The 13,594-nt window shown below is 39.4% G+C and overlaps 2 protein-coding genes and 1 long non-coding RNA gene across 3 annotated transcripts; 2 read left to right on the plus strand and 1 right to left on the minus strand.

Moving 5' to 3' along the window:
* Window positions 1–357: 357 nt before the first annotated feature.
* LOC113671806 (uncharacterized) lies at window positions 358–4,376 on the plus strand. Its single transcript, XM_027188061.2, has 5 exons — window positions 358–963; window positions 1,541–1,830; window positions 2,374–2,479; window positions 2,912–2,950; window positions 3,900–4,376. The coding sequence occupies exons 1-5, from the start codon at window positions 411–413 to the stop codon at window positions 4,316–4,318; spliced, it is 1,407 nt and encodes a 468-aa protein (XP_027043862.2). The 5' UTR covers window positions 358–410; the 3' UTR covers window positions 4,319–4,376.
* Window positions 4,377–5,435: 1,059 nt separating this feature from the next.
* LOC113671854 (uncharacterized) lies at window positions 5,436–12,789 on the minus strand. Its single transcript, XM_089181208.1, has 10 exons — window positions 12,278–12,789; window positions 10,974–11,314; window positions 10,283–10,553; window positions 9,606–9,936; window positions 8,982–9,175; window positions 8,171–8,500; window positions 7,092–7,977; window positions 6,685–6,888; window positions 5,911–6,086; window positions 5,436–5,796 (listed from the first exon to the last, which is right to left on the minus strand). Exons 1-10 carry the CDS (start codon window positions 12,643–12,645, stop codon window positions 5,481–5,483), a joined length of 3,417 nt encoding a protein of 1,138 aa, XP_089037334.1. The 5' UTR covers window positions 12,646–12,789; the 3' UTR covers window positions 5,436–5,480.
* On the plus strand, window positions 11,281–11,954 carry LOC149041735 (uncharacterized). Its single transcript, XR_016179450.1, has 2 exons — window positions 11,281–11,419; window positions 11,738–11,954. It is a non-coding gene; the product is annotated as an uncharacterized LOC149041735 (long non-coding RNA).
* Window positions 12,790–13,594: the final 805 nt, after the last annotated feature.

The following is a 13,594-nucleotide window of genomic DNA, read 5'->3' on the forward strand; positions in this document are numbered from 1 at the left end:
CTCCTGTATTTAACTGCATTGTTCCTAATACTCGTCGAAAAGTTAAAGTAGAACCCTAGCCAAGTTGATAAATAGATTTTAAAAAAAAAAAAAAAAACTTGAAGAAAAAAAAGCAAATGTTGAGTTTAGGGTAAGTTGTCAGCGGTACAGTGTCTAAGAAACGTAGCTGACAAGCAGGCGAAATGACGCTAGGCTATAAATAGGCCATTTCACAGTTGTGTACTTAGTTGCAAAGCCTTTGATTTGGAGCGAGGCTGAAGGTGACCATGTTGTGATAGAGACAAGCATTTAGATCGCGTAATAACAAGGCAAGGTTTATATCATAACAAGGTCACCCCTTGCCTCACTCCTGTGAAAAGGCTTGGCAACCAGGCACCCAACTGTAACATGGACTTTACCCAATCTCTAACATGGAGGAACACGATGACCAGAAAGAAAATTTCCGTAAAACTTTTGATCAAATGGCGCTTGAGAAACCCAAATATCAGGGCATTATGGCGTTTAATATGGTTGAAAATTTTATAAGCACTCCTGATGATAGATACGTGCCACCAAAGTTTCCCCTTGAGCTTCCCAAGTTTGACCGATCGACCCCATTTGGGAATGAAATGCGAAAACACTTCTTGTTGGATCTGGACAACTGGACGTTCTTGAATCACGGTGCTTTTGGATGTGTCTTAAAAGAGGGTCTGGAAACAGCTTATAAGTGGCAGTGCTACGTGGAACAGCAGCCTGTGCGATTTTTTGATCGAGAAATGTTGCCACTTTTGGCCCATGTCAACCGTCGATTGGCTAAGTTTGTTGGTGCAGAACCACGTGATGTTGTTCTTGTACCGAATGCAACTGCTGGCATCAACACCGTGATTAGATCCATTGAATGGCGTCCAGGAGATACCGTGTATTACTTGAACAGTTGTTACTATACTGTTAAGAAATTATTCAGGCATCTTAGTAGCGCCTACGGTAAGTGAACACAGATATTTGAAAAATTACAGAGGGCTACTTTTTTCATAATAATTCTGACAAGATGGACCTTACTGGTCCTGTATTCTTTGATTGTGTCAAAGGCCATCTCAGAGATCCAGAGAAGCTGAAAAATTGCTATTTTGGTCTCAGCCATTTTCTAGCTGGAAATGTTAGGAAATTTTATTTATCATGGAGAAATGTTTTTGCAACCCTCTAGGAAATGAAATGATCTGGTTTTATCAACTGGGTTAGTAATGTTGATTGGCCTCCATAAAAAGTTTCTAAGGCTGATGTTTCAAGTGTTGAGCTTTGGTCAGAGCAAATTGTTTCTGAAAATGTGCAATGCTACAGCATCGCTGCACCATAGTCTTGCTTACCCTACTAGACTGGGAATTTCCTTGCTTTGAAACAGATCACCATGCCTTACACAAAAGTAGAGACCAGAGTGGGGCCCAATAACATGGTGCTGCAAAGAAGGGGATTTGGGTGGGAAAGGGGGAGGTGATAGTTCAAAAGGATTCTTTGAGAAACTCTCTTCAAACTGTGTGGACTAACCAGAGAGATTTACTTTCAGGTGTTATTTTAAAGGAAACTACAATCACATTTCCTGCCACCAAAGAGGAAATCCTGAAAACAATAAAGGATACCCTGGAAGCAGGTACAAGACTGGCTTTGTTCGGTCATATACCTAGTAACTATCCTGTTATTATGCCGGTGGAAGAAATGGTGAAACTGTGCCATAGCAAAGGTGTTCCAGTTTTAATTGATGGTGCTCATGCTCTTGGAACCCTGCCATTAGACTTGAGTGTTCTTAAGGCTGATTATTATGTGGCAAATGCACACAAGTGGCTTGCATGCCCCAAGGTATTCTTGCATACCCCAAGGTATTTTTGTTGTCTGCTTTGTTATAAATGTATGCTGTGCTTTTTCCTACCTGTATAGGAAAAAAGTGGGTTCCGGTTTCTTGAGAGCTGAACACTTCAAAGTTGCTATCTCTTCTTTACATTTAAAGCAACAAGATCTGTGGTTAGTTAAGTGAGACTCCTCATATGAATAATGAGACAGAAGTGAATATGAGCCAGCTCAATTCACATAAGCCTCATTCTTTTCTTCTGTTTTAGGTGATATGATCCTTCATTGTCACCATCATCATCACTGTCATTATCCTTGATGTGGTTGTCATCATCATCGTTATGGTTGTTGCAACAGTCCATGTTCTTGTCTCCCTAGTCACCTTCCTCTTTATATTCATTGTTGGTTAGCTGGTTATACTTTTGCTTTCCATTCCAACTGGGTCTTTTTCTAAGACATTTTCCATCTCCTCCTCTTCTTTCTCTTTCTCTTCTTCCTTACAGTTTATCACTGTTGTTATTTTAAAAAAAATGAATTCACTTTCTTCTCTTGCAGGGTTGTGCATTCTTGCATGTTTCTAAAAAGCATCAGCCAATGATCAAACCTCTTGTGGTTTCAAGTGGTTTTGGAGCAGGATTTAACTCACAGTTCATATGGACAGGTATAACTTTTGTTGAAAAACCCCAAATTATCATCATGATGATTTTTTTTTACTTGTGGATTGGAAGAGAGAGATGTGGCATCCCTTCATTGAAAGTGATTGTCTCTGGATGAATAGGACCAGGCTATTCAGTGTTTCATTCCCTTAAGAATAGTTGAAAATGTGTTCCAGTTAACTGTCAGAGAAACCAGACAAAATGTTAGGGTAAGATGGGAGGGAGAATGCATACCTTGTGATGAAATTGCCTCCCACATGGGCAGAAAAGGAGAACATCTCTTATCACTTAAAAAAAACAACAAAATGAAGCAATCAGAAATCACAAACAAAATGAAAAGTCAAACTATCAGAGTGTTTTCTCATTCCCTCAACTTCTACCACCTCAGAGTTAAAAGTGGTGAAAATTTTCCCATAATTTTTTCTTTTCTTCAACAGGTTTGAGAGATTACAGTCCCTACTTGGCTTTAAATACTGGTGAGAGTAATGGTTTAAATTTTTATCTGTTAAAAATATTTTTTCCAAATCTTACTTTGAATAAGAGAAGTTCTTTTTAGCATCTGTCGGAGTATTACAACAATGATGTGTAACTGGTCAATTTCAATGTAAATTATGGGTTTTCTTTAAACAAACTTAACTGCAGCCCTCCTTTTTACCTCAGAATTAAACTTATTTTTTTGTATTAAATGATCAATTTAGGTGCAATTGATTTATACATTATTTTAGGATTCACATAGTTATTATGTAACATTTCCAACTTATTCCAACTTATCCTTTCTGGCCATCTTTCACTGATTTGGTTAATTAATTAATTAATTTATTTATAATTAATTATAATAATTAATAATTTATAATTGGTTATTAGAAAGGAAGACATTCGCACTGAAATAGTCGGCTTGAGGAGAAATGTTTGAGACATGTCAAGGTGTGAACAATTTGGACTGGCAAACAAAGGGTGAAAAATCATGTGGGAGAGACAAAGAAGAGTTTTCCATGACACTTACCTGCTCCTACCTTGTGTGTATTACTCTTGTTCTCTATGAACAATTGTCATGCAGTGCTAAACTACTTGCCTTACAAAAAGTACCTGCTGTTCAAGTATTTCCTGGGTTTGGCTGTTGAACACATAATTTCTTTTTGTAGATTACATGTTCATTTTAGGTGATCTACATGTTGGGTGTTTCCAAGGAATGTGGTGTGAAGTATCTTAGAGTAATGAAATATTGCATGTTTGGCCTCTTTGAACCGAAAAAAAAAAAATGCAAGAATCAGACCTAGAGGGAAACCTTCCGTTGTGGTTATATGTGAAATTGTTTTGGTGGTAATGGCCTTTAATTTACAGTCCAAACAGCAGTATCAGTTATAAAATCTACATTTTGACCAAGAATAGAAATGAAAAAAATCCCACCTCTGTTCTATCCCTTAGTGTTAGACTTTTGGGTGGCCATGGGCCCTGAGAGAATTCGCAAATTCAACAACACATTAGCTCACAAAGCTGCTACCATGCTGGCACAGAAATGGGGCACAGGCTTGCTCTCTCATGCCCACATGTTTGGTCCAATGGTGATGATTCGTCTCCCTGAGGTACTGCTGAACTGTGTCACACAGGGTGGAAAGGAGGAAGCTGTGAAAGCTCATGCAGAAATGGTGCAAGCCAAGCTTCATTATGAATTCAATATTGAGGTTCCTGTCAAACTGATCCAAGGGAAACTACATACTAGGATTTCTGCTCATGTTTATAATGAGCTGAGTGATTATGACAAGTTATGTGATGCGATTCTTATTATGACAAATGATGTGCTGAACAATTCAGGAGCCTATAACTCCTATAAGCAGTATAGGTAGCTAGGAGTGGTATGTCTGCTGGAGCACATCACAATAAAGAATTGACTAAAAATTACAACTTCCGGAACTCAGCCATTGTTACGACTAATTGCAAACCCCGATCTCTCTCTTAAATTTATTTTGATTGTTGAATGCTTGATAAGGATCATTCCATTCTTATTCCCATCCATTCCCTTACCCTTACCCTCTAATGAAGCTTTAAATTGCCCCAGAGCTGGCAGAGGAAATAAAAAGGGGTGTAGGAGTGTGAAAACAATTTCGCAAGAAACCGAGAGAGAGGGAACGAGAGGGGAGGGTGGCTGATGGCACGTTTAGCGAAAACCACCTTGTCATCAAGCTGATGTTTAAGTAATGATGGAGTATTATTTGATTAACAAATACTTCAGCTCAGTTTATCAATGAATTATTGCATAATGCACCTCCTATTGGGGCATTAACTGAGGCATTAACTTTATATCATCATCATCATTATTATTATAAACATAAAATTTGAATTCATTTCGCCAGCTTGAAAAGTTAACTCGAGTGCGCTAAGTGTTTCCTGATATTTTACCCCCCTTATTTCCATATGCATATTCTCTCCTTGCTCTCTGTATATTACTTATGTTACCGGCAGGGAGAATTTGTTTGACAATTAGGAGCACCTAAAGCTGGCGATCATTTCCCTTATTCCCATGTTCCTTAATGTTTGATTCATTGATAATGTAAAGAGAAATTTGATGTTTGTCATTTACCTTGGGGTTAGTCGTGAAATGTTCTTCATGATGTCTCAACGTCAGTGTTAACTTTTCTCGTTTTTGGTTTAAGTTCATAATTTGTAATTGACAACTCCACTTGTTGATGAAAATCTTGACGCAAAGAAACCGTTCTAAATGACAGCGAAAACGACTGAACAAGAAATTTTGTGAAGTACCAAAGTAATTGTGCGATGTGAATGTTTAAAAAATTGAAATGGAAAATATGTAATTATTTTATTACGTCTCAAGATTGGGGGAAGGCTTTCTAAATCAGACCTATCTCTCATCCGCTGTTTGCACCAGGCTAAATAAACTGCCACCTTTCAGAATCGGGAAATTTGTCAATTCCGTGCAGGTGGATTAGAGCATTAAAACTATTATTTTGAAGCACTGATTTATTCATCACTAGCAAAGCGCTTGACAGGCTACAGTCTTGCCAAATGATATACAGTGTCGTCTTTTTCCTCCTCACTTCTCTCGTCATATGTCGATTGCGGCTTTACCCAGTGTCCAACATTCAAGTCGTCCATTTCGACATTTAGATTCATTTGTCTGGCGATGGTCGCTAACAGTCGATTTTGAAGTTCCACTGTTCGTATCAAGGTCTTCACACGTTTCTTTGTCTTGCTTACTTGCTGTTGAATGTCGGATATGGTCGTTTCTGTCATCGCTGCTGAAGACGTTAAGGATGATGATTCGTCGAAAAGTCTCCCTTGGCCTTTCAACCAGGCGTGAAATCTCCTGATAACCAAGGAAAGAAAGAAAGAAAATGTTTTGTCATGATCACACAGTTAGACAACCCTGGAGGAAATTTTTTGTGCAAGTGATAAAAATGAAACATAACGAATGACTAACTTAAATTTGCCTCTATATACGTTTGGTTTTATCTCCAATGATGGCTTGTAAATTCTACGCGTAATAAATCTTGGGTACTTGTTTTCGACTTCGGCCACAAAGGAAACCTGCATTGCCATGCGCTGAAGGGTGGCGGTCCTTTGCACAGATTCGATATCACCCACCGCTAAACCAACCTGAGAGACAAATGAAAGAAGTTCTCAATCAAGGGTTAACCCTTTAACTCCCAAGATCTGATTGTTAATTCTCCCCTCTTGCAGCTACATAATTCCTTGTAAATTAGTTGCGAGAATTTGGTGAAAGCTCAAGATAGCAACTTCTACCGGATAAGTATGACTTTTCTCATTAACCGGTTGCTAAAAGTAGTGTGGAAATTGTAGGGAGAAGTTACATGTTAGTCACTTCTGGGAGTTAAAGGGATAAGCTTGACAAACATGTTGAGTCGTTAAAGAAGACGCTTATTTTAATGTCTGTAGGACAAAGAGTGATAAAGAAGCTTCAATTGTAGTTCAATCGTAGTCCAGCAATTCGATAACTTGACTGAGAGGGATAACACATCTTTAACGTAGTCTTTCCTGAGAGCAAGCCACCATGATCCGGTCAGAACTCGAACCTGGACATATTGGTCTGGAATCCAGGCGGCTGGATCATAGACAACCGTGTATTCCGCTTCGAGAGTCAAAGATTTTTGGCAAATAAGGGTCTTCAGAAAAGTTGGACGGCGTTAAAACATGGCCTGCACTATTAAGAGATTACAGAGCACTACTTTCTTACCAGGAGGTTCATAAGTATAATCGCCATTAGGAAGAGAAAGGCGAACATGAAGATGAGTGCTATCTCTGGAAATGGATTCAGAGGATTTCTTGTTTCGTCATTACTGGCGTCGATGCTACTTATGAACGCAGTATCGTACTCAAACTCCCCCACCATCATAACGGACACTTTGACGATGGACAACCCAAGCGTACTAAACGATTCCTGGAATGCAATTAAAATAGGATTGGTTTTGAATCTAGAAGCATTGAATTATGGCTTTGGCTTTGCTACATTTATCTATATGTGACTTGTTTTGAAACTCGAGCCACTGACTTTACTGATGCGGAATTGTAACCTATAGAAAGGTAATGCATGGCATTTACCCTTTCAGTTTTTTAACCTCGAACAAGCTTTATGTCTTGTACCTGCTCTTTAAAGAGGATAAAGAAGACTATGGCGAATGCAATGATGAATATGAAGAAGACCACAAACACTCTTGCCACTGTCTTGAAGACCTCTAAAAACATAGAAACGTAAATTCCAAAAGGCTGAAATCGTCTCAGGAATAAAATCACATTAACGTAGCACAGGAAGATGGAGATAATTCCAGCAATCCATAAATTCCGTGGATTTTTGAAGCTGCCGAGAGATTCGTCTAATTCTTCGGGTCTCAATAAGTAAGGCAATATGAAAAGGAGTGTTGACAAGTACAGAGCCCATTCTGTCATGTTTGAAGCGTCGGTGAAGTAACGACGCCTTTGGACGAAGAGCTGAAAAATTTCTTTGGCAATGTGGACAGCTGCAAATATAAAAGCGACGAACAACACCGCCCCATTAAAAGCAGTTGCCCTGGTAAAAATCTCTGACGCTTTTACTTTCTCAGTTCCATTCTCGCTTTTACGTGGATTGAAATCTTGAGCTTCTCTTTCCGTGACAATGAATATGGTATACGTTATCAGGAATACCAAATAGGCTATGAGATTGAAGTAGTATATATATCTTCCGAATGAAGCCCATTTTACATCTAATAGTTTCTGCGTTAGGGGATGTAGAAGAAGATCTTCACGGTTAAATTTTACCATCGTCTTGGGACCGAAGAAACGGTTTCCATTTAGGTCTGCCTCGTCATCAGGACCCGGGTCGAGAAGATGGAAATCGTAAGACTCTGTGTAGTTCGGATCTGTTCGAATGTGAGACGAGCGTTTGATACAATGATCCATGACAAGACTGGCAGCCTCAGGGAAATGTTCTATCAATATTTTCATGGGTGAGTTGTGGTTTGGGCTGCGACAATCCAGAATTTCTCGCCATCTGGTGAAAAATAGTAATGGAGAGAGTTAGAAAAACGTTTCCATCTTTTTTTCTTTATTGTAGTCACTACGCCTGCCACCATGATCATGTTCCTTGTGATAAGGCATATTCGTTGCACGTTGGGGAAGGATTCCCTTAGCAGGGTTGTTCAGTATCTTACGAAAGGTGATTGCCTGCGGATGTTACTACCAACCTTCGGTGCTGAGCCATCATTAGAGCCACATCACCTGCACCAGAACGCACTGCCACATCTAGACATGTCTGCCCCAGATTATTTTGCACGCACACCTTGGCACCAGAACTTAACAGCAGTTCCATCACTCTGACATTGCCATACGATGATGCAATGTGCAAAGGAGTGTTTCCCGAATTGTTGAAGTGATCAAGAACAGCTTTCTTTTTTATGAGCTCCTGGGAGGTTTTTTCGCATCCTGATCTCGCTGCCCACATCAAAGGTGACCAGCGATCGTTGTCCCTCGCGTTGACATCAGCACCGAGGCGAAAAAGTACCTGACAGGCCTTCCTGTTTTAACAGGAGAAACAAAAACATCAAAGTCCATACCAAATGCGCGGAACCTACAAGGCCACAAGTATCAACTTCTCATTCCACAAGCAACTCCCAAACCATGGTCCGAAAATTCAGCCATAAAACGTTACGTGAATGCTTGTACGAGTAGCTTTTATACAAATTAGAAAGAACTCGATCGCGTTTCCATATTAAAACTAATCATCTTCACGTAGTCATTTGGTAGAATTATTGACCTTCCCCACCAGTTTGCTGGCAAGCGAGGAAAACATTTACTGGCCATGAATAATAAGAAAAGAGTGGCCCATCATCTCTAAATAACCAAGACAAAAAATAAGCTACTAGACTGTTTACCTCCAGACCGATATAATGGTCATCATCACTCTAAACGAATATCCTTAACCTTACTTTCGCTGTAGTTCTTCTTGTCTTCTTGAATTAAGCCATTGCAAAGACGATTGTTCAGGGTCGTTTTTACCTGTTTCCTTTCATTGCCGCTAAGTGAATGGGTGTCATTCCATCATCATCTCTTTCATTGATGCCGGCCATGGCTCTACCCAAGGCCTCGATATGTGCGAATCGGCCGCTTTGAGCAGCAAGATGAAGTGGTGTCTGCTGAAGTTGGTCTTGAAAACACGCTCGGGAATACTTAGTTAATAGGAGTTCCAGAATCTGAAAACGTAATAAACATTTTCTCAATGATGGTCTAAAATGCAATTGAGTAAAGAAGCAGTTATATCGTATATTTTACTTAGGCTGTTAATTTGATGTGAACCGTACCTAAAAAGTAAAGTCAATATTTATTTTCTTTTTAGTTATAGCATATTTAGATCACGAAGCGAGAAGGGTGGAAAAGGGTGGGCAATTTTTGATGAAAACTTGCCCTCTCTCATGGTAAACTTTTCGATGACTTAAGTTCATCCACTTTGGTTGAACTGAGATGTAATGAGATCTCTGGAACCAGGATGGGTGGACAAATTAGCGCCGAAAATAAGCAGAACAGGAAATCATGCTCACTGCCTTTCTCAAACTTGCGAGTCTCTTAAGGATCTTGTAAACAGCTTTTATTGTTAGTTAATGGACTTTAACCGAACCAGAATACCTTAATATCAGGATAAATAGCTGCATTGTGAAGAGGAACTCGTTCAAATGTGTCTGACTTGTATAGATTTTCTTTAGCTTTCTTATTCTCCAGAAGAAGTTGTACCATTTCCAGATGGCCATTGTCGACCGCCAGATGTAGGCAGTTCTTCATTTCTGACGTGCTAGCGAACGCGTCTGCACCAGAATCGAGGAGGAGCCGAGCGCTTTCCACACTGCCAGCAACCACTGCCTCTAGGAAAGGCGTGCGATTGTCGTTGGCTTTACTGTCAAGTGGGGCGCCCAAACTGATGAGGAACTTGATAACCTCGGCACGATTCTCATAGGCTGCCCTGTGTTACGATAAAGGGATACACATGCGTAAGAAAAGAGCATTCCACTTTTTGATTTTTAGCCTAAGTAATGAAAGTCTTATGAATACGCATGGGTTATGGAGGTAAAGAAGTAAAGCAGTTGAAAAAAGGAGAACATAATCACACGGGAAGGCAAAGGAAATTTCAACACGTTATTACAATTGGTCTCAGTTAGATAAACGATTGCGCGTGTCGAGTACCACCTTTTACAGATCAATTTTTTTTTTCTTGAGATGAAGAGAATATGCTGTTTGAGGACGACGTAATCAATACCAAGCTTGACGAAAGTTTTGGTAGGACGCGGTGCGTCACTCGAGTATCCTACCTATGTAATGAAGTTTTCTTCTCGTTGTCTTTTATGTGTATGTCAGCTCCTTTTCCACACAGAATTTTCACTATTTCTAGGTCACCTCTCATTGATGCAATATGAAGGGGTGTCATCAAGCTACTTCTCTGAGCGTTGACGTTAGCGCCGTATTTTAAACACAGTTCCACCGACTTCACGTTTCTACTTTCCGCCGCCAAATGCAAAGCGCAATCCTGGTCCACATCAGGCTCATTGAGAAATTCTTTAACATCAAGGAGTTGCGATGAAGCTAAAAAGGACAAAAATGCCATAATAAGGTGAATGTGATCCTTGTGGATCCTTGTGTGTGTATAGTGGTCTGAGATAATCTCTGATTTAAAGGGGATGGAAAACGTGATAGACTTCGTCCTCACGGCTCTTCCGCCTTTCCATTATTAGAAGGGAAATGCCTTTGAGAGATTGTATAAATCCCCTACGGCTCTTATCTCGCTTGCACTCAAGACGATTATCAAAGAAAAATTCATTCAAAAGGTCTGTGAACAGACTTCTTCAAAATGATTTCCTGTAGCTTGCTCGTGGGAAAAGCTTTGCTTAATATGACTTCTCACAAAACGGTGTTACAGAGCATCAAACTGGAAACTTTACTTTAGGCTTCTATCTACACGCAGTCTAAAATTGCTACATAACGAAAAAAGGGTTCCAAGCCAACCTTGTTTAATCAGCATCTCCGCAAGACTTGTGTTACAACTGAATATAGCAACCTGCAATGGGGTGCTAAGTTCAGCGGTCTTCGCTGTAATGTCCGCCCCGTGACGCAGCAAGGTTTGGCAAATTTCTTTATCACCGTTGATGCAGACTAGATGCAAGGCAGTCAGCCCAACCTGTGTCTTGGCGTTTACGTCGATATCTGTGTCTCGCACTAGCATGTACACCATTTCTTTATTGCGTCTTCGCACTGCGTGATGCAGGGCGTTGTTGTTCAAAGAGTCAACTAGTGATGGGCGGGCGCCGGAACTGAGGAGAACTTCAGCAACTTCAGGGCAGTTAAACCTACAAATGGCCATTTATGAAGGAGAAACCAGTATGAGCTATATTGAAGGACACTTCCTACGTTTACGTCGCTTCACTGAAGCACGAGTGGAATTTGGAGGATAGGTAGCCATGCAAAAATTGTTTTCACGTGGTTACTTATTAAGTTTTGTAAGGTTCTAAAATTGCACTTATCTATGGCTCGTATTATGAGAACGTCTAAAAACATCAGTGTAATGAAATGAAGTTATGATCATGCGATTTCTGATCCATATTTTTTTTTGTTAGATTCCGATCTGAAGAAATCGGAAGTGACCCAACGATTCGAATCATTCTGGAGAACTCAGATTTTTATTAATTTCATTTATTTTTCTTTTGTTTTTGGCTCATTAAAAAAAAATTGTGAATGATTCATTAATTGAGTGTATGTTATTCTTAATTTAGGTGACGTGACCCTCAATCTATGTAAGGCATACAGGAAAATGTTGGGAGTACTCTGCGTTCGCTGACAAGTTAACTTGGCTTTGAATAGTAATGAGAAGTAAATTAGACTGTGGATGGCACTCTCACCCTTTATAGTACTTAATTACTACGGAACATGTTTTAATAAACGGTTTTTAGGATGAAAAATCAACATAATAAAAGAATGTTGTTAAGAGAACCATTCTGTTTTCATTCATGCCTGGGTTCTTTTAGATAATCATTGTAGATATCGCTCTGAGTCACGAATGAGCTCTACTAATGGAAAAAAGATTTATCCTCAGATACTTTCCGAAGACGGATCCCTTTCTACTTCTAAAAAATCTGCTTCGGGACTGATAGGTTTTGTCACTGTTATGAAAATGAATCAAAAGTTCAACCGTGAAAGGTGATCTCTAATAATAACTAAGATCAAATCTACATGAATTGCAATTCAAACTGTTCAAACAATTCGAATCAATAATATCACCTGTTCTTCAAATCAATCACAATGCTTTTTCTTACCTCGCGGCAACATGTAAGGGTGTTGATGAATTTTTTAAACGAATGTCGACTTCAGCTCCATGATCGATTAATATTCGTGTCATCTCGACTCGATTCCATCGCGCTGATAGATGAAGCAGAGAGAAACCATGGTCATCCAAATCGTTTATCAGCTTAACGTTCTTATTCTCCGACAGATAATCTTTCAATTCGGCTACTTTCCCGTCTTGGATGATTTCGCGGATTTCTTGCGTGCGATCTGATGGGGCCGCTAACTTGAACTGCGTGAGTTCGAAGTCGCCTTCAAGTAAGTCCGCTTTGCTGACTGCTGTGTTATGTCGACCCAAGAAAGGCGAGTCGGTGTACTCGAACGTCGTCGTGGAATTCATCGTACAGCCTCACCATACCCAATGGAAAGGTCTATCTTTAAGATTGCACTGAATTACAACATTTTACGTTTCCGGCATAGTAATATTTAAAGAGAAATGAACTGGAACTTATTTCAACAAACCTGAAATTAGCATGAGATGACACAATTTATTACAATACAATACGAACGTCACTCCGCCTACGACACTACACGTTAATATGACCACCAGATTAATTACTTTGTTTCAATTAAATGATTTCATTCTTAGCCTACATTTGTTCCCTACAGATTCAATTTTATATTTTACAATTGTTCTGTTTTTTTAGTTGTAAGAGGTGCACCTCAGCGTGGAGATTAAATTCTTCGTTGTTGTAATCTCTTTGAAGTGTTTTCCTTCCTCTATAAAGTTGTTACAAATAATAATGAACTTAATCTGCATCAATGTCAGCGTAGAGTTCTCATGCTAAATACCGCGTGCCTCAAATTTTTATACTGGCAGTGACGTTTTCGTTTCATATGATAATATAGTTTGTTTTAGCCTGCATAAATATGTTTTGGCCCCCCTCAGAGTCGGGCCATAATAACATGAAGGGGTAAGTTTCTAAAGAAAACTGTTGTGCTGCGTCTGAGAGGGAGTATAACAAGATAATTTTGGTTTTATCAACTGAGTTGGTGATGTAAATTGGCCACTGTAAAGAGCTTCAAAACTAACGTTTCTAGCGTTAGCCCTTTGACAAAGCGAATATATACTGTTATTGAACTAGTACTATTTTTAAACTATATTGCTATAATTATCACTTATGAGGGCATTGGCAAAGTAAAAACTGAAAGACAAAATGAGGGCAAACAGGTTGAATAATCATGCGCGCTTGAGAGCGAACTATAATACATTTTAGCCCCACAATACCCGATGATTAACAATTATTCAACGATGTGGAGATGGATAGTGGCAGATCTCTATTTCTCTT

The sequence above is a fragment of the Pocillopora damicornis genome, chromosome 8, assembly GCF_964200805.1.
Source record: "Pocillopora damicornis chromosome 8, jaPocDami1.2, whole genome shotgun sequence".
Taxonomy (NCBI): domain Eukaryota; kingdom Metazoa; phylum Cnidaria; class Anthozoa; order Scleractinia; family Pocilloporidae; genus Pocillopora; species Pocillopora damicornis.